At 42.3% G+C, this 21,412-nt stretch overlaps 1 protein-coding gene across 4 annotated transcripts in view; it reads right to left on the bottom strand.

Annotated features, from left to right (window-relative positions):
- Positions 1 to 21,412, bottom strand: part of DENND5B (DENN domain containing 5B) — a 110,413-nt gene that overhangs the window by 42,071 nt on the left and 46,930 nt on the right. For all 4 annotated transcript variants that reach the window (XM_083820506.1, XM_083820505.1, XM_083820503.1 and 1 more), the window contains 3 exons: positions 17,425 to 17,534; positions 11,994 to 12,660; positions 219 to 406 (listed from right to left, as the gene is read on the bottom strand). In XM_083820506.1, the coding sequence (XP_083676632.1) occupies positions 219 to 406; positions 11,994 to 12,660; positions 17,425 to 17,534 (965 nt within the window). The remainder of the gene's footprint in view (positions 1 to 218; positions 407 to 11,993; positions 12,661 to 17,424; positions 17,535 to 21,412) is intronic.

The raw sequence follows: 21,412 nt of genomic DNA, 5'->3' as shown, positions 1-21,412 counted from the left end.
GTGAGTGCAACTAGCTACACTTGCTAAATTCAGAAGTACAGGGAGGACTGCAGAGACTTCTCCTGCTACTTCTCCCCTGCTGGAAAACAGAGTATCTGTGGAAACAGTTTTCATGGTGCCAGAGACACCTCCTAGCACAGCATGTCATTTTCCAGCAGGGATTCACACCAATGCCAGTAATGTGCTTTAGAGGAACAGCACCAAGGGCAGACGCTTACCTCCTGAGGCAGCTCCAGCTTGGAGCGGTCGGTTCCCTCCTTGGACTGCAGCCCCATCAGGTAGGGAACAGGAGCATCCAGAAAATGCAGGAGGGAGGCGGGAAGGATGGGGACATACACGTGCTGCCACTGAAATGGGAACAGCAGCGTTGTGATCCCCTCTGCCACCGTCATTAGGCGCTGGTAATCTACATGGGGAGAGAACAGGAGAGACATTGAATTACCTTCCTGTGTTTCACTTCTAGAATCTGGTTCACCAGGACAGCAGTGACAACACAAATCAGAAACAGTGTTACATGGTAAGATGCTTTTTTGAAAATAAGACAGTATTTAAATGCCAAAAGCATTACTTAATTCATCAAAACTCATTACCCCCATGAAGAAATTGCTGAGCATAAATATTCATATCTTATCTAGATCTATTCCATCATTAAATTCATTTATTAAAAAGATACCAAAAATTATCTCTAAAGTACAGGATAATAATATTCTGATTCTATGAAAAGCATACATTTTTTTACAAGGCAAAAAGAGAATAAAGGAAGTGAACTTCAAAGAAACATTGTGGTGAGGTTTTCTCACTTGCTTCCTGTCTGTTTATGTTAAAGTCACTACTACTTCTAAGGCTGAGTGTATTTTCCAAGAGACTCACCTTGCTTACACACTAGCAGAAGTTCATAGTGCCCAAGTATAAAAAAAGGACTGTTTTAAAATAAAATCCAAAGAGAAGCCTAATGGAGATTCAGTTCTTAAAATAGTCTGTATAGTTAGCATTTTTATATTTCATTGTTTTCCTAGATTTCTATTTAATTCACTAGTTTATTGCTTCATAATATTGTGGTTCAAGTAAACATATCGTGCATTACCTTTTAAACTGAAATTTAATTTGATCCAGCTGAGCCACAAAAATATTTCATATTTCAGATTTTGGATAAGAGCAAATTATTTTTCAAATAAACAGCTTGTAAGCTGTTAAAGACTGCGAAACCAGGTGATTTCTTCTGTATTATAGCTGCTGCTGCATTTATGGCAGCTCCCCCTAAATTTTTAAGGGCAAAAAAGTACTTAACACCTAGCTCCTTAGGAGCGTTAACTTATTGTGAAGAAGCAGCGTATCTCATTTAACGTCAGTGGCTGAAGACAAGAACACGTTTTAAGGTGACTTCTGGATTGTACGAGGTGCCTTGCACAGCCTAGAGGGGAGTTATTTGGCCCCCCAAGAAGGGGCCATTCTGGGGCTCTGTGACTTCGGCTGCTCTTCACTATTCACAGAGAACCGTTCCCCTCGGCCCCAGCGCACAGGCACGTCACCAGCCGTTGGCAGACGTGACCGAAGGGACGTCTCCACTAGGGCTGCCTACAGCAGCAGGTCTCAGTGACAGCCATCATGTTCTCACCAGCTTTGGCTTCAGCAAGTAAAAGATTTCCACTCTCACCAAGGCCAGGCGCAGACCCTGGGTAAGACTCAGGTTGTTTCCCACCTCTCCTAGTCCCTGTGCCCCACTCTGTGAAGTGACAGAGATACGTAGGAACACTCTGGCTTTGCCTCAGGCAAGAAGCCTGTTTTCCTGTAGGCCTACTACTGCTTTTTGTGCGGATGGGATCCCAGCCTGGCTCCTCCTGCTCCTGAACAAGCCAGCCTGACATCCTGGCAGACATCAGTGACAGCCAAAGTGCTGTCATCTGACACTGCTCGGCTTTTAGGAGGTCACTGGGAAGATGCACTTGAATAAATATGTAAATTAAAACAACAAATTGCATAACCCTTTCTCATTCTTGCTAGCACCTCTCTGTGGAAAACCTGCCTCAATCTACAGGAGGTCAGCTGGCAGGGCAAAAACATTTTTCATCTTGTCCTGCTAATACCTAGTCACTCAATCTTCAAACTGATTTTCCTACATACAAGTCAGTCTCAAGGTTACACCTCAAAACCACTCCTAACTACACATCAGCCATTTATGAATCTCTCCCTTCGAAATGGTATGCAATTATACATGTCTATTGGCTGCCTTGTTAAGGAACGTTTATACAAAATCAACTTACAGAATCTACTGGTGAAGCTTGGGCATCAAAGGAATGAAGATATTATGTAAACACTTAAAATTGCACAAGCTTTAAAAGTTAAAAAAAACAAAAAACAAAAACAAATACAGAAAATAGCATATCTTAGTATGCACAAGATAACTTCAAAGGCTGTTCTGATCTACATGGCCATGTGAAAGGACAGATCTTCACGGCAGGGTTGCAAGCATTTTTTTTTTTTGAATAAGGGCATTCAACTCTGGAAATGCATGCTCACTCTTTTTTTTTTTTTTGAATAGTACTGACAATATTTAACATGTTCACTAGCGCAAGTTTTGTAACTGATTTACTATGAGGAAAGTTGTTTTCAAAAAAAAAAAAGATGACAAAATTATTAGGCTAATTGTTACCATTTAGCAATGCTTGTTAGTGATCAGTGAAGACAAAAACAATTACATACCCAGCAATTTTCACTGAAGAGAAGGAAATTCCCAGAAAAATAATGATTTAAGAAAGAAAAAAAAAAAAGGAAATGGTTCTGTTGATATTTGTTTAATGAAGTAAGACCTTTGTGCCTATTTTCAAACCTGAACAAGATTAGGCACCTACTCTTAAGCTTCCCTGTAAAGCACAAGGTCTCTTTTGACAGAAATGCTTGCACCTGTCAGCATTTGAGAGAAGCCTGTGTGTTTACCGAGGGCAACCTGGAAACAAGGGATTCACCCATTTCCCCAAACCAGAGACAGAAAAAGGAGGGCAGAACAGAAGAAAAGGAAGGAGGGAAAGTATGAAAGTGGGAGGAAAAATAAGGGTATGTATAAATGGTGTATGTTTGTGTCAAGGGAATACTTTCCTGATCCTATCCTACTGCCATGATCAGACTTCGATAGCAATCTCCAACTGCAAGCCAAGTTTTGCTTGTGATTGATGAATGAGAGCCCAGGTAGGAAAGCTATTCTCTGATCCTGCTCCAGTCTTTGGAGCTACAACAGGGGATTAGATAGCATTCGCCAGCATAGGGAAGTGTGTTTGGAGAAGCTCGTTTGTTGAGCAGAGTGTGCACACAACAGCCCTGTTCCCCATCCATCTATTTGATATCGGGAAACATCCACAAAAGATACAAAAAGTAAAAACACTGTCTGGGTGTTACCCACTAAAGGTCACAAACTCAGTGACGAAAGGCTCAAATCAAGGCAACTTCCCTGAGATGTGAGAAAAAAAATCCTTCCTCTTCCTCTCCTACTTCCATTGCTATTTCTCTCTTCCTTGCAGCTTTCATTTCTCCCTGCTCCCAGAGTGACAACAGCGTATACCATGGGACTGATTTTGCTTGGTGGCTATACCTGCTTCCCTCGCCCTGCCTTCTTAGGATACTTTCTCCAGCACAGGGAACACCGGCAAGCACAATGCCTACAGCAAGTTCTTCAGGTTCAGAGTTAAATCTCTGATTTATAAACAGGATGTCTTCCAACAGAAACTGCTCAAGGAGGATAATCCCAGGGCAAAGCGGCCCCTGTGGCATCTATTGCAAGCGCTGCCTCTGAACAGCCGCTCAGCTGGATTTGGCACGGGTCTGTCTCTCACACTTAACCTTCCTCCCTAAGTGAAGAAGAGGGCAACAGAGCTGAGTTCAAAGAGCCTGGATTCAACCCCTTCCTCTGGCAGCATCTGCCAGGGGCCCTCGGCCAAGTCTCTGCATCTCACTTCCCTGTGCAGGAAAAGTAACTGCGTTGCAGGCCCGCTCCACCACGGGCCGGCAGCTCTGCTGTGCGAGTGCCACGCTACAGCCACGCTTTATGAAGTTGTGGAAATACTCACCGGGATGACAGGACACAGTTTGGTGCTTAAAGTGCAGACCTTGAAAGATTCCTGTGCCATTACGGATCACTGTTTTGTGCTAGGGATGGAAATGGTTTCAGCTTTTGAACATCAACTCACACTAAATGTTTTCTGACAAAGGGCAAAATTTGGCAAATATTTTGGTCTTGTTGCTAATTCTTTGTAACATAATTAACAGGACAGCAACCAAGCAGAATGATATTACAACAGATACTGTGCACACAGAAATATCCGTCCCAAAGAGCTTACAGTCCAAACACAAGCAGCAACTGAGAAAACAAAACAAAAGTAATCCTGCTCCTTTTGTTTTACAGATTGCGTATAGAAATGCTGAGATGCTAACCAATTCACAAAGCTCAACATAACAATTGCTTTTCCCACTGTACAAAGAAATCTGGTATCTCAAAATCCTTCCCATGCTGCAGCAAAGCAAAACAAATATTCTTTGAGAAGGGAAAGAGACATCAATGCTACCCTAGTTCAGAACAGCAGAGACCTCCCTTGTTCAGGTGCTTCCTCCAAAACAGGTTCAAATCTTTAGTCATAAACAGAAGAGATTTCCACCTGGGGCCTTCTCAGCAAATGCCCAACCACAGGATTTTTGATTATAAAGCATGTGCAAGAGCACTCGCATTCATGCAAACCAGAACCTGTATTCTTGCTGTCATTAGTACACCGTTATTTTAGTTTCATTTCATCTGCTTGCCTGATAAAAAAACAATTTGGTAGCTTTCCACCTATCTGTTGCAGTCACCGTCCAGAGGTGACATAGAAAGCCTACAGCATAGCTGGAGCCTCAGCCTGGATTTTCTAAATCCAATGCAATGCCTTAAAAAAAACAAAACCAAAACAAACAAACAAAAACAAACAAACAAAAACCCCACAAACAAGCAAAAAACAAACCACCATGCTTCCTCCTCCTTTTCATTTTACATCTTTTTTTTTGTATATAATTCGCAAGCACTTGGAAATATTTGAAAGGATGGGTTACCTGGACACCACTTCCTTTTCTCTACAGGTTTTTGAACATACAAGTATAACTGTGACTCTGCAAATCCGTGTGATCATGCGTATCCTGGAAGATGATAGTCCAAACACCCATGAAGAGTGCCTTACCGAAAGGAAAAAAACAAAGCTGATGCGAGGTGTCCCTGCCCATGGCAGGGGGTGGGACTCGATGGTTTTTCAGGTCCCTTCCAACCCAAACCATTCTGTGACTCTATGATTAATAGCTTTTCCATACACTACCTCTTCAGTCAAAGTATTATAAGTAATTGCAATTCAATGGTTACTTTTTGTAATGAAATGTGGATTAGCTGACTGAGGTACACTGGAGAAACCGGGAAACAGAAATGAATATTTTGCTTTGAGCTCCGAGCATAAGGCAGGACCAATGCACAACATCCCCGCCACCAATCGTGAGACCTGCCTGGTGGCTTGCTGCCCTCAGATCTGTGAGGCTTACATATAGCACACTGCAGATGAAAAGGAAATCTGAAATTCACATGAGATAAAAATTGTTTATGAAAGCAAAGTTTTTCAAACCAGAGCTCAATAGATCCTTGGGAGCAACGCTACAAGCCTCACAGACTTCAAAGCGCCCTGGAAGCTTCCATCTCAGACCTGACTTGTGCACTGGCAGAAGGAATGAGCGACAAGTCAGGCTGGGTGACTTTCAGGAGATGTCACATTGGCTTCAGGAGGTATTTATTCACCAAAGGAAGCACCGTGCAGCAGTGCTGCCTTCAGGGAACTTCGGCAGGCCGCAGACGCGGGGCTGTAACCAGCAGAGTCCCAGGGAAGGGACCTGGGGCCTATCGGTGCCTCTCATCCCAGGCAGGCGGGGGTGACACGGTACACGAGTTACAAGATAAAAGCAGAGCAGCAATTTATGCAAATTTGAAAACACATATTTTCTTAAACAAGATGATGCAGGCAAGTCTGCATCTAATTGCCTAAACTAAGAATTAGCCTCTCAGACTGCGGGTCAGCTCTGCCCTGAGGGGGAACAACCTGAGGCCAACATTTGCCGAGGCCAACTCTTCCCATTTTTCCCTCGCTTGCAAGAACTTAATGGGAAAACAATCACCTCCACTTCAACAAACTTCCCTTTATACCGCTTATCTGTGTCAGAACCAGCCATCAGTGGTTTAGCATAAATTTGTTTATGCTTAAGAGCCACGTTAAAAGAATTAATTCATAAAAAAACTTGAATCAGCTTCGGTTACTGGCACAGTCAAGCCTCCAAAAGTGGGACAAAATATAATGGGAAATATTAAGATCAAATTTAATAAGTGGCCAGGTGATGGAGTGTGTGTGTGTGCAATGATAAAGGCAGCCACCAATCTTCCTCTGCACTTTGTTATTAACACGAACAAGAGTGGGGCTGCAGTACAGACCTGTACTAGCTGGCTCACCTTGTTTCCAGCTGCTTTAAAAATCTTGACTTTTCAGGCAGCATTGACTTCACTAAAAAAAATGAGTTGAAATTGAAAAATGCTTTTGACTTTTCACGGAGGGTAAAAACCAAGAGGGTATTTAGTTCTTTGGATTCAATTACTCATCTCCTTTCTGGGGCAGCAAGCACTGCAGTTTCCCATGACTGTGGTGCTGTTGAGGCCCTAAATATGGACCATAACCTATCCTTTTTTCCCCACGTAAATTGTTTAGCATTAGATCTGCAATGGGTTTCACTATGTTTTGATGAATACCAGTGTGGAGTGCAACTACTTAAATTAGGAACAGTGGAGAACAAAGATTTTCTGCACAATTATTTGGTGTAACAATGCTTTAACAAGCAAACACATCATGCATGTATTCATTTCAAAAAGTCTCTCCCAAAACAGACTTCATTAGAATGATCTTTCAGACACAATCTTTTTCTAGGGCACGACTATATAGAAGCATATATATAAGCCATTTGTATTATAATTCCTAAGATTAAAAAAAGTAATGCAAAGAATGCTTCAATCTTTGAGGAGCAATTACTCAAACCCTTTGAAAAACAACTTGGGAAATGCTCAAAATTATTATGACTAGAACAGGCTAAGCTGTAAGAAGTTTATCTTTGTCTCATCCATGTTCCCTCTCATGTTTAAATCCCTAGAAAGGCAGGCATAAAGAACAGATTGCCGAGGTTTTCGCAGAGCCTGCGATTTAATTCATCTCTCTCCAGCAGACATCTCATGCCAGTAGCATTTTGTTACCGATCCTTGGGAAACTGGAGCAGCTATCACCGAGTGTTATTAACTTGGACACTGCTGGAAGCCTGGACGTTCACAATACCATTACATCGCCACAGTCGCATGGGAAAGCTGTGCTCTGAATGAAATAAAGGGTACTTGCAAGAGTATTAATTTCTAAGATTGAATAAACTACAATAAAACTACAACAGCAATTCTGTTCCATAAATGTCTGTAAGCCCCAAGCTTATACAATATTAACTGTGTGCTACACCATGTGCCTTGTTTAGTGATAAGTATGACTCTTTGTATCAGCTTTTCCCATTTTATTGAGAGTCTTGAGGTCTCTTGAAAGTCATAGGAATACATCATAATCCAAGCTTTACGTTTTAGAGGATGAGGTTTATAGGACTGCAATACAAAGACTGCACCCTGAAGAACTGTGGGGAAGAATATCTAATCCCTCCCCTTGGTTTTTAAAGGCCTGGTGTTAAAATCTGCGACTATTTAATCTTAAAACTATTTTCCATATCCAAGTAGCTGTAGCCTGAAGCCAAAGGCGTTCTGCTCCCAGTGCATTCAGGTACAGCTCCCTGCATCACCTGTGCAGGCTAAATCCAGCACTTCCAGACATTTGTTACATCTACCTACCAAAAATGACTTTGATTAAGCCCCCGGAACTCCACGCTGTCTCCAGAAGTAAGGACCCGTTTTTTCAGTCCTGCCATTGAGGCGACAGGCACAGGCCTCTGCTAATTACCAGCTGTCCTCTCTTTGTTCGAGTTTTGCCCTAACACTGCCACAGCCCAGCCTGCTGTTCGCAAGCTGCACAGACATTTCACTTCTTCAGACTGAAACACTTGGGCCGTAGTGGCTTTAGCTCTAGAAGGACACAATCATCCACGCCAGCAGTTCCCAAACTGAGGTTTGTAAAGCCTCAGCAAGAGCTCTGCAGCACCCGACTGCTTCAAAGTTTAAACCACAAGCCCGAGACAAATTGAGGATTAAGGTAGTTGCCTGCAGTCCAGAAAGTCTGGGAACCAAGGAGCTTAAGAGAATGAGCCCATCATTCCCTAATGGTAATCTCTCCACTCCTCTGCTCGACTGCCACAGCTGCAAAGAGAAGTTATAGCTCGCTGCAATCCCTTCTTTTGCCCAAGGGATGGGATCCAGGTCATATACCCATAAAATACCACAACCAGAGCAACTAGGTACCAAAAGCTGACTGCAGCAGCCATGGTACAAATAGCTACCAATTGGTCCTGTCCCCACTGCAGAGCTGAGTTGCACGCTGTCATATTGTGCAGGGAATGTGTCCAGGGCAAGCTGGGGAAAGTCATCCAACACCCTCACCTCCTCATTTAGTTGGATGCCTTTGTTCAGGCTGCTGGAAGCAGTATTCCTCAGCTACATGGTTAAAAATAAACTTTTTGATCATTAACTCCTAATTCACTAGGGAAAAAAAACAAACAAACAAAAAAACAACAAAACAACAAAAACCACTCCAGAGAAGCCAGTACCCTTTCCAAGTTACCTTCCTGCTGGCCCTTTGCTGCTGTTACCACCAGCTCTGTCAGCAGACAGGGGCACCTCTGCTTCACCACCACCCTCTCCACAGGCTGCCCGATGCCCATGCCTGCTTATAAAGCCTGGAGTTAAAGCCACCAGAGCTTGGAGCTTTGGCCATTTGCTCCCAGTATCTGCAGTTCTCATAGCTCTCTCTTTCCTGGCCTTGAAATGTAATCAGCCTTTAGAAGGCAGATGTTTAGTGAGGAGTTTAAGGGTCTCAGCAGACAGCCAGCAGGCTTATTCTACAGTCAGGGCTGCATAACAATTTACATTCGCACTCAACTTTCTAAAAAATAGTCTTTATTCTTTAAAAAAAGAACACATTTTTTGGCAAGCTTGAATGAAAAGCTTCCTTCCAACAGGGCTAAGGGAACTACAAAAAAGTCATTTTACTTTTTCCACATATGTTGTTAGCAGCTCCCTCACTGAAATAGCTTGCTGAGCTGAAGCAGGCTTTGGGCCACTGCTCTGATGTCTTGAGTGTTGTTGTGCAGCACTTCAGTGAACTCTGACTTTGGGTTAATAATGCTGTCTTGCTTGAAATCGCACCCTGTGGACACACGACCATCTTCTACCAATCTTTTTTTCAATTTGGGAAGGCTGCAGCAAGGCCCAGACCACTGGCAACACAGCCCAGCAAGTCCATCCTTTTTAAAGCAGAAAGGGAAAGGAGGCCAAATTTGCAATTTTACCTCACTCATTATTTTGGAATGAGAGATGCAGAAGCCAAAAACTTCTTCTCATCTTTTGCCTTGAAAGAACTTGGGGTTGAGAAAGCGTTTCTCCCTGATGCGCCTGAAAGCTTAGAGAATAGATTTCAGTAATATCTAGGCTAGTTATATCACAAAAAGGAAGCGCTGTTTTGCTTTCTCTTTCAAGAATGACATTTAAACGAAGTTGCAGCGCATGAGCCAAGCACTCAGCTATCAGGCTATGCCAAAACTGCAGCTTTGCACTTGACCTCCACTCCGCATTCCTCACCTCTGGGAACCAGCATTACAACACTATTTACATAATCACAGTGTTTCCCTAATACAACTCCCTGTCTGCTTTTCCCCGTGCTCCATCAAGATGTGTCTGTATTGGATAGGGAGGTAAAGGTCGTGTCAAGGATAGCTCTCGGCTTGCCAGTAGAGGGAGAGGATAAAAGATCCAGATTTTGGAGGGTGGAGAGGATTAATGCTCGCTATCTCATTTACCCTTTAAAAAATAAAAAAACAACAACAAAACAATCCCCAGTGAAAACAAAAACAAGTAAATCCTTACATTATACCAAATGATTGGAAGACAACAACACCTATTTATCTAACATCAGGTGGCACTTTGAAAATTGAGTCAAAAATATTTAGTGGATATTCTGTATCTGTCTCAAGGACTATTACAAACGTACTGCATACTCAGCTGCTATCCACCTGCACAGAATATTACTTAAACACAATCTGATAAACCACATTTTTTTTTTTGGCTCATACTACTAGCTTACAATAAAAACTTCCAGCTTTCAGTGAGTCCACGACCAAGGACCTGGGTGGGAATGATGAGCAGGGATGGGGAGGCATTTCAGAAGTGCAGCTGTTTAATATCGAACCCCGTTGTCAGGTAGCAGAGGCAGCACAAATCAAACAGAGGAAGAAAGGGGTAAGCATCCACGCACAGAAGCAGAAGGGAGGGGAGAAGCAGCCTAATCAAAACTAACAGCAGGATTTCTGCTCGCACTTCAAACTGAGAGCAGCTAAAGCCCTTCATTTCTGGTTCTTGAAAGCAAACCCCTGGAGTCTGTGTGGAGAAGTGCTCCACAAAGAACTGACAACCCTTTGAATTCAGCCACTTGCAGCAGAACTATCCTCCTTCCACCTCCCCCAACATTTTTCCATTCTCAGTCCTTTATTCACTGGTATTACTATTACACGCTTACTGACCTTTTCATTTATATGACAAACCCGAGCGTTCACTTTTGGAGCCTGAGGTTCATTATCCATACTTATTTTAGGCAACTACCCATCCTACATTCTTTTCAATTTCAAGCTCTCTGGTTCTTGAGATGTTGCTTGAATCATATCTCTTGAGAAGTCTACGTATTCAGCATCTTTTCTCCTTTTTGTTTGAAATTATGCATACCTCTTGGCTTCATATTGCTCATCTTAGTCGGACCAAACACTCCTCCTCTCCCCAGCCAAACTTTTTTCCCTGTACCACGTTTTACTATTTTAGCATCACAGAAGCGACTTGGGAACCCAAATAATTTGGGCAGGCATCCAGTAAAACTTAGAGGAACCTCTAAAAAGCCTGGACAACCCCTTGAAAGTCATCAGGAAACTGGAAGTTGCTTTGTTACGCACTCTGGTGCATTGCAACAGTCACAACACATATCTTTTAGCTCTTGGGCCAGACTCAAAACCACCATACAGGAAACAGTAATAAGGGGGTAAAACCTCAGAGCATGCCCAGCACTAACTAAAGCTTCCCAAAACTTGTAGCAGAGTATCACAGAAAGAAAAGCCAGATTTTCCAAAGCTTGCTGGCATATTTCAGTGTGGACAGGCTTTCTGCAAGCAACTTCTGCCAGCACAGCTATCCTTTGCCAACTGTAGTCTTAAGTGTCTTGAAAAGAAGCACCAGCACCCTTGTCAGAAAGTATTTCCAGCAGGACTGTGAAGGGATGCCTCTATCTCCACTCAGTTCCAACCCAGCATTAAAACTTGAGCCTCTAAGTTCTAAAAAACTATCAGTGCTTAAACTAGAACGTACCCCATCACACGGGGGAAAAAGAAAAGCTCACCAAATTTCCATATGCTGCTAAAAGTTCAAAACGAAAGCAGCACGAGTGTTTTCTGCAAGATGTATTGCTTTCTGATGGTATTTTTGCAGAAGATAGGATTAGTTTCATGCTGTCTTGCAGAGTGATCAAGGGCTATGTAAGGATGATAATTAAATGAATTCTGTTGCTAGCTGTCACAAGTGATAAATACGATGCATAATTAAACAAGCGGCACCTAGACTGCCTGGAGGAAACAATTATTTAGTGCTTTCATTAGTGCTTTCATTTCTCTCACATTTTTTTTCATTATGTACTTGTGTTTAACAAATCTGCTGAAAACGAGCAGCTTCATATTAACTCTTGTGGTGGGGGCAGACCCACATGTGTCACCGGACGAGTGCCCACCTTGCGAGTACAGGAGGATCTGCATCTCCAGCAGCACACAGGTGAAAACCTGGACCAGGTTCTCCAGACCCAGCAGCTCGAAGACCTCCCGCAGCGGGTAGTCGGAGAGCGGCAGCTCGTTGGGCCCAGGTCGCTGGCAAATGATGGGCTCGTAAACCCCATAAAACTTCAGCGACCTGCCCGGTGGCGGCAGGGGCACCTCGTACAGGATGTTGTGGATGTAGCTCTCCAGGGGCAGCGGCGGCGGCTGCTGGGAGGTAACTGCCTTGTAGAGCTGGACCAGGAACTTCTTGCAGGCTTGCATGAAGGGCAGAGGGGTGATGAGACATATGCATTTAGAGACGTACAGAGTGTCCCTGCTGATGTCGTAGGAGTTGTACCGCTGGAGCTTGGCGAGGGAAGTGGCGTCACCCTCGTCGATGCTGCTGGCCAGGGAGTCCATGCTGCAGGAGGACGAGGCACAGACGCTGCTGTATTGCTCCGCGTTGTGCATCTGGTACAGCGTCTGCATGGCTGTGCAGATCTGCTTGCTTGTGACCTCCTCGTAGAACGTGAGCACAAACCCGTATGTACGAGAGCCATCTTCTCTGGTGATTATGAACGAATGCAGCTGCGGATCTCTGTTATCGGCCTGCGTTCTGAAAGACAGCCCTTTGGGCATACACAGCTGAGGAAAAAAGAAAAGAAACAAATAAAGTTATCTAAGCTACAATTTTATTTTGTTACTTTTGCTTTATGGGTACGTTCTTGTTTTCCATTGCATCAAAACAAGCTGTTTGTCATTAAACATAATCCTTCTGAAAAAAACATCTATGAAAAAAAAATTGATTTATCATTCAGCAAAATATTTTGCAGTGATTGTAATACTGGTGGGTGTTTCTTTGAGACATAGCCTTGGTGATAACTTCAGGCATTTTTCCAGGCATTCCTCAGGAATTCTATCAGCCATCTAATACAAAATAACATGTATCCAGCAAAACACGTTTGTGCATCAGCATGAGACTCCTCATGTTCTGACCAAACCAGTGTGATTACAAACAAAGAATAAAAGCTTCCTTTGTATCTTCCATCTGAAGGAAAGAAAAAAAAAAAGGCGAAAAGGCGATAGGGAGACCCTTCAAAGTGCTCCTGCTGTTCCAAAATGTGACACTAGTAGACAAATATCACAAAGGCTCTGAACTTCCACTCAACTGAGTGCCTCCCCTAATGTCTTATCCTGACCAGGAGTGATTTCTTCTGATGGCAGAAAAGGTCAAGAGAAGTAATAACGTGTGTTCTACCACATCCCACCCTGAACTTCACCAGTGCACCTCGCACAGACCACTCAACAGCTGATAAAGCTGCTACCAGCCCTGCTGGCATTCAGACAGGTGTTCCAGACCCACTTCACAGCGTGCTAGCAAACCCTTTAAGTCACCTAGGACAGATCCCATGTATTGTTCTAAAAGGTAATGTAAAGGGTAATAAGTGGCCTGGGGTTGGTAGAAAGATTTAATTCAATTGATGGCTCTGCTGACATAAGCCATGTAATTGCACCTTGAACCGTTTTTAACAACATCCACATTTTCATACAAAAAGCTTATAGTTTTTACTGAGGCGTTAACAGCAGTACCAAAATCCTTCAATAAAGAAGTAAAAAACCTTTGTTTTACATTTTATTTATTCTGCACAATAAATATCTCAACTCCATTTTTTGGCAGACTTGCTTAATAAAATTCTATTTCTAGAACGTGGACTTCCAGCAGTGTCTATAGCCTTATCAAATCTGAACAGTCTGAAATCACAGGTTTTGATCTCAGCTCAAATTTTCTTCGCTTTACAAAAAGAATAAATTCTTGGGTAAGCAAATTATATGTACTGGTGCATTCTGGAAAGGATAAGCACCAAGAAGCTTCACACTAACTGAAACAATTTCAGAAGGCTGTGTTAAATAAATTTCCTCTGAGTCTTACATATTATTCCTTCCTCCCTTATATGCCCATTGCATGCTCACAAAGTGACCCATCTACTAAGTTTCCACCATAGCCCAGCATGTGCAGAATATCAATATTTTAAAGCCCCTGCCTGCGAACCCTCGCAAAGAGACTGCTGGGTTCGACCTCGAACAAGGCATGGGAAAAGGCAGAGGAAAAAACAAGATAGGAGAGCACTGAGGCAGGGAAATGACCAAGAGCCTCTTACGCTGCAAAGATCAAAGGGAAGGGCCAATGATCATTTTTCAGCGATGCAGCGAGCTTCATGTTTGCAGCTAATGCATGAAAACTTTCATCTTAGTGCCTTGGTCATCAATGACTCCATCACGTCTTGTGTTTGCCACATGCACCACAGGGGAGCGTTAGGGAAAAGCAGCTTTGGAGGTGCTGGGGGTTTGAAAGCTCTGTGTCCTGGTAAAGCTGGCTGATGGGTACTAAAAAGGCAGTCAGTCGTCTTTACTGCATCTGTGTACAACCACAGAAAACTATCCAAGATTACTGATCAAAGGATAAGATCTTGGTTTTCAGAGCACTTTACTATTTACAAGAATATTTAAACATATCTACCAGTGGGAAAACGTGGAATTAAATCATACTTGCAATAAGGCTTATAATCAACACGGTTTGTAAAAACAAAAGGAAGCTGCACAAAGCAGGACAAAAAGACATCAATTAATCAATACCCCCATCTCTACAACTGATGAGGAGATGCTTTTTTTTTTCCCCAAACACAGGTGCAGGACACGCACACTGTAATCCCTCCCTCCTGCCAGCCATCACCAGATTCAGATGTTTCTAAACCAAAGGCTCCCCCTGGTCCACTGCCATCAGCATGGGTTCACATCGTCTCTGTTAGATCCTCTATGTCACATTTTGAGCCCCTCTATATTTTTCACTCTCACAATGTGCTGTGGCAGTGAGTATTGCATCTAGCCTGTGTGTGGGTGAGGGATGCTTTTCTTTTTAAAACCTGCTCCTTCAAATTATGCCGAGTAATCTTTAATTGTTTTATTTCAGTACATGAAATTCTAAACGGACAATGCTTCCTTGGACTCCAGGAATATATGCAATTATTTACATACCTTGATGAACCAGAGGACTAAAATTGGGAGTATTATTTCCTAAAAAAATCACTTTCCTTCTGTACAGAGACATTCAGCTTGGTATGACAGATGACTTGCAGAATGGCCACAGAAGATAGTACATGACATTAGGCAGGGACAATCACTGAAAGCAGTGGGGGGAAGAAATATTTCCCTATTAAACAGAACTCTGCATACGTTGAAAGGGAGAGAAAACATGACTCGTAGGCAGAGTGATTTCTTAGGACTTCAGGGGGTTACTTTTAAAGCGACAGGATGGTTTCAGAAGGCAATTGAAATTCCCTAGGCATCCAACAGTGCTGAGTTCTCACAAGTTAACCTTCAAGGATTTATGCATTTTCTTCTCTGAGGAAAATTGCTTCTGGAAACTCACATAAAGCAAACACATAGGCAGAACTAATACGGCAAGGCAAGATCAGAAAGGCCAATAATTGCCTCAAGGGACTCTGTGGAGGTGGATATTACTTTAAATGATGTTTCAGATCAAAACAATAAAGAAGTTTTCCAAAAGATGATTTAAAAGACCATTAAATACTGCTGCTGTTAGTAAATGTTTTTTTTTTCTTTCCTCCAAAGACATTGCAAATGAAAGATGTGTTCTTTAGCTATTTGATTTCAGCTGAATGCAACTCGTTCAATTATTTTATTTTAATAGGTCTCTTGCTGGTTTTGGTATTCCATTTTTGTCTGATAATATGATCACAATTCATGAATACTAGACATTTTCAAATGCAATGTGAGGGACAGATAATGCAGCAATTCCAGTTATTGCCTCTTTCTGTCATATTCCTGCTGCACACCCCCATCACTCCGCCTCTTCTGAACACCCCTAATTCGGAGGCAGAACTAAAAAGCAGAAGTAGCCTCCGTAGTTAAGTTATTACCCTCTTAACTGTGCTTGTCAAGCATCGTTCTGATTCTTCTGTGCCTATTATATACACAAAGCAATGTGGAGACCAACCCAACTATTGCACCATCTCCATCAGCACACATTTGGAAGCAGAAAACAGAAATTCCCAGCTGTCAGCGGGCAGGGTGACTGATACTGGCATCAGGCTCATCTCTGCCTTTCTGTGCGTGACTGCAGTACCACATTATCAGCTCTCAGTGTCATTACTACCTCCAGCTCCTGTGTTTTCATATTGGATATTTGGCACAATGCTAAAAAATAAGATAAATTCAGCAGTAAGGGAGATGATCTTTGGAGATATCCAGACCTTCATGGTTGCAGGGAAATTTCAAATTGTGAACTAAATGTAATTCAGGCTGCATTTCCAAAAGCCATTTTATTGTGTTTTTTTTTATTTTTTTTTAATGTGTTTCCCATGTCTCCATCAGGCTGAGGGCCATGAGATTCTCCTGATCTCATCTCTGAATTATAAGCAGAGGTTAGCTCTGATTTGCAGTAGCTTGTATGCAGTCCTACCTTCCTCAAGTGTGAGGCACATCTGAACTAGATTGGGAGGAAGGGGCTCCTTAATTTTCTAATTTTGAGTTAGACCCAACAGGTAGTTTTGAAGATCGCTAGAATTGGTAATACTGCTTTAACGATATTATTACAATTGTTTACTTTTAAATTACAAAACAAAAAGCTTTTTCTGTGCTAGAAAGCTTATCTTAAATGACAATAGTCTGTTGCCTTTGTCAGGAGCCATTCATAACAAACACTCTGGTAATTTTGGAAACATCCTTTGAATATCAACTTTTTGGGAAAGTTTCCAGTGGTCTTTTAATTCTCAATGCCCCTATAGAAATTTCCAGAAGCTGTTTTCTCCTCCCTTGCCCAGTCATGAGACTTAGCCAGAAAGACAGACTTGCAAATTCAGCTGAGAAGAAAGAGAGGTACAGGGGATACATTGGTGTAGCAGTGCCATTAAAAGTGATCACCTAACAGAAGCTGTGGTTTAGGCAAGTTCAACCTCCTGAGTAAAAAAGATACCTTGTGACACACAGCATCAAGATTTTTGTTGTACTCAAAAATTTCACATAGATATTAGTCTCTCAAGAATTCCTGTATTTGCCTCCTTCCCATCTGATGTGCATCCTGGGTGACTGCACCCTCCTCAGTCAGTCACTGAGATAGTGGTTAGACTCGTTTCATCACATAGCATATTTAATTAGAAGTTGTGAGGTAAATACATCATCTTATTTTTGTTTTGCTTGAAAGCATTGTGTATTTTCACAATACCTCTTCCTCTGCAGCAGTTCAACCAGCATGCATATTGGGTGCATTTAGTCCCAGCAGAAGCTCCCTGTGCACCATATCACAAGCACTAGTTGTAAACAACCCAGGAATCATTTTAGAGTTGAAGTTGTCACGAAACAACAGCTCGAAAAAGGAATTTCTCTACCTACCATGTTGACAGCATCCTGGTCAAAGGGGTTCCACTCAATGTTCTGAGGATAATGGGCCAAAACCTTGGACTTGAAGGTTCTTCTTAAGGGACTCTGGTCAAAATTCTCTCCTGCAACAAGTGAAAAAATAATGTCATAACAGTGAGCCTTCAGAGCTGGCCTGGGCAGCCTTCTTTCACTTCATTATTTATTTATTTAGGTGAAATCTGAAGTGCATTTTCCCAATAGATGTACCACTTCTGAAAGAAAATCAGAGAAGATGCACATTCAGCCTAACCTTAACCTCCCTCCCTTAAAAATCTTAGCACAGTTGCAATACAGCTTCCAGCTTTTCTGCATGAAAACTTATTGTTAAGAGAAAAAATACTGCTGGAGTTTTATGGAAAAAGACCCTGTAATCAACTGAATCTCCCTATTTCTCTGTAGCTTTAGTAGTGAGATAGGGCTTTACTTAGATGCTGAAAGAGCACTCTATCTCAAGTTTGTAAGAAATGGCCAATAAAAAGTACGAACACCTCTCAGCTATTACAAATTATTTAAGAATTCATTATAGATTATGTTTTATATCCCAAGTTCTGCATGAACATTAAACTTTTATTTTTTCTATGTCAAATTTCAAGGACAGATGCTTTCCACACAGAGAAGAAGAATGAAATTAGACTTCAAGCAGAAACACATCCAATTATCAGCATACAATGAGTGTACTTCAAAGGGATATTGCCAGTGGAGTTTCTATCATTGGAAATTCTACAGTATGCAACACAGTGATCAAAAGAGCAAGTACTTAAAAATTGGTGAATTTTACTAACATATACTGCCTTCCTTGCCCAGGTGGTAGGTTACTAATTTAAGGCTTCTTGCTTTAAAGACTAACAGGTGGGACTTTCCTCTCAGTTCCTTTTTCACCTAAGAGAGGAGAAAGGGATGAAGGCCCTAAGTTCAAAATGTTAGATGCTAAAGATGTCCAAAGCTTACTCTGCACTCAGAGGCTGCCTTTGAGACTTCTTAGTGTCACTTAGATACTTTTAAAAATATATCGTTACTGAAATAGAATTTAATTTCATTTCTTTAAAAATACAAATATTTTAATCTCTTCTTTTTTCAAGTGTAAAGAGAAATATATTTTTTCTTAGAGGAGAAATTATTTTGGATGAAAAACTATTTGATTACTTGGCAACCTGTAAAAGCAAGACCCTGTTCCTGCAGAAACGAGTCCCTAACCTCACTAACCCTTCTCTCAAGGCAAAGTGGACTGTGGGAATATAATTGGTGGCTGTTGAGCTCCATATGACAGTGCAACATTTACACAGCTAATAGCCTCTAAGTGATGTTGCAAAATTCATAGCTGAGCGGTTACCCTAAGGTTACCGAGGCCTCAGGCATTTAGCACATGCCCTTTGCTCCTTGCAAATCACAGGCTACACAATCATTTGGCTCACAGTGGACTATTTTATTACTTTTTATACAGGAAACCTATGAATCAGTATTAGTACGTGGAAATTTCTGTACAAACTGATACTTGCAAACAGAGCTTCTCAGGCTTTCCCTTGCAGAGCTTAGGATCTGCAAATAGTTGAAGGGAACGTGTAAGAGAAATACACAGTTGCAATTCACGAGGCAATAATTATCCCGGCAAAGTTTTATGAGGGTTGTAAACCATTTGCTGTATAAAATACTGCCTTTAAAAACCCCACTACATGGATTTATTTTTTTTCCAGAGGGAGGAAATTAAAAAAGTTAATGAGATTAATGAGTGCATAGAAACCCTTAACACATCCCGAATGCAGAAGGCAGAGCCCACACTGCAGCGGCACATTCTCTTTGCTGCCCTGTCATAGCAGCATTATTTGCATGCAGCCAGGTGGAGGAAGAGGAGGCAAAGGTCAGGCATTTCTTACACCAAAGCCAGCCTTCTGCCGGGTCACATGTGGTCGGGCAGAAACTCCTTGAGATGCGTGACTCAGCTGTACTGGGGCTACACCTTGCCCTGCTGTAAAAGCTGCCCTGCCAGGCGAGCTCCAGAGCTAGCTCTGCCTCCGGCTCGGCTTTGCTGCATGCAAAGAATGGGTTTCGAATCTCTTCCTTCCAAAGACATCTTTGTGATTTTAAGGATATGGGTATTTTTATACATTGCTCATTTTTAACGTGACTTAGGGCATGTTTCTGCATTTTTTTTTTCTAGCACTGTTTCACTTCATTTTGGTGGATAAATGTAGGGGAAAAAATAAGCTTCTACAAAGATATTTAGTGCCTGGGAGGAGAAAAGTTCCAAGACGATGCAGTGTTGTGTATTTCCTGGGGCAGGAGAAACTGCAAATGGAAAGATGTGAGGAGCTCTGGCAGGGGAATCCAGCCTCCTTCTCAAATTGCTCAAGGCAACCCCAAAAATCCAGCAAAAGTGCATGCATCATAGAAATGAAATAAACTGGAGGTTTCAGCTAAACTGGGTCAAATTAAAAGACATGTCAATGTTTAGCTCACTAGTTCATCACATTTTCCATGCAGGACAAGACTTGCTGCTAGCTTCTACGGTATTCTAGAGCATAAACTTTGCAAAGATCCTCTTCCTGCTGTTACAAGGCTGAAAATGAATGAAGTAGACAAAAAAAACATAGAGTATTTCTCTATTATATACGTCAGTAGAATAACCTCTTATTTTGGTCCAGAAATTCTTTGCTGAAGCACTAGAGTAAAAGATACAATGCTATCCACCGATTCTTGAAGTTGCATAGATAAAAACCCCAACAAGGAAAGCCAGCAAAAGTTCTGTGTCCAGTTATGCACCTAAGCATATTTGGCAACATTTTTCTTCATACTATCAAAGAGTAATTAAAGTGCTTGCTTATCCAAATAAATATGCATGAGGTTATTTCCTAATTAGATCTTCAATCTCCCTCGCATCCGACGTTGTTTACCTTACAGCTGTGAATTAGCAGCAAGGCAGGCATTTGATGCTAAATTCATTTGGGTGCTTCTGCTGAAACTTTGAAGAGCACGTGAACAACTTGGTTAAGCTCTCCGCTGTTAACAGAAAGTGACCACTGCAGTCCACGTTTCTTTAAAGGTTCCCTTTTTCATGACTAAAAATGTTAGTGAAGTAACCTAATTGATGATAATTGGACAACCGGTGAGGTTCAGACAGCTCACAGGCTGAACCCGTTGCAGGTTCTTGGTGGGGCAGTTTTCTCATCCACGTTGTACAGGTGTTGCAAAAACATCTTTTGCTTGAAAAATAAGCCACAGTCAAGAACCAGCTGGATAATTAGTCAATTATTAGCACCTGACTGCAAATGGAAGTCCAGTAGAATTGCACAGTAAGGACATGACTTACTTTTCCTAATTCTTGTGCTCATACAGAGGTACCAGAGAAATTGGGGCAGGCTCTGCCCAGGCTCCCTGCTTGTGGGGCACGCTCAGGAAGGCCCCACTTCCAGCACACCTACATCGTGTGGCACCTTGGGGATGCGGCCCTGCGCCCTTAGACTGAGTGTGACACAAAATCACCTGGCTTTCACCTAAATGGGTTCCACGTGTGCACAGGAACAGAACACTGGGCACTTGGATTGGTGACCCTCTACAAGTTGGGCAATCGCGTTTGTGTTGGAGGAGAGGCAGCTGCTGCATGGTGCCTGCATCCACCTCACATTTAAGGGCGCTCTGACAGGAGAGCAGCACTGGTGGGCTGTGGAAGCACATCAGGCCGCTCAGAGAGCTCTGCAGGGTGTACCTGGAAGGCTTCTGTACAGGAAAATACTCTCCTCTCCCAGTCTGGTGGCTCCTTTACTAACCCCACTGGATAAAGCTGTACTTATTTCCACGACAGACCAAAAATTACATCACCGGGGATATATGACTGGGGAAGCCCTTGACTTTTTTCTTTTCTTGTTATTGAACATCTTTTGTCTCACTTTCTCTATAAACCTCCCTGCCTATCTGACAGGCAATACTCTAGTGTCATCTGGAGGAACTGGAAAAGAACAAGGTGCAT

This window comes from Anser anser, assembly GCF_964211835.1.
Source record: "Anser anser genome assembly, chromosome: 1".
Taxonomy (NCBI): domain Eukaryota; kingdom Metazoa; phylum Chordata; class Aves; order Anseriformes; family Anatidae; genus Anser; species Anser anser.
This window is presented reverse-complemented; position numbering and strand designations above follow the sequence as displayed.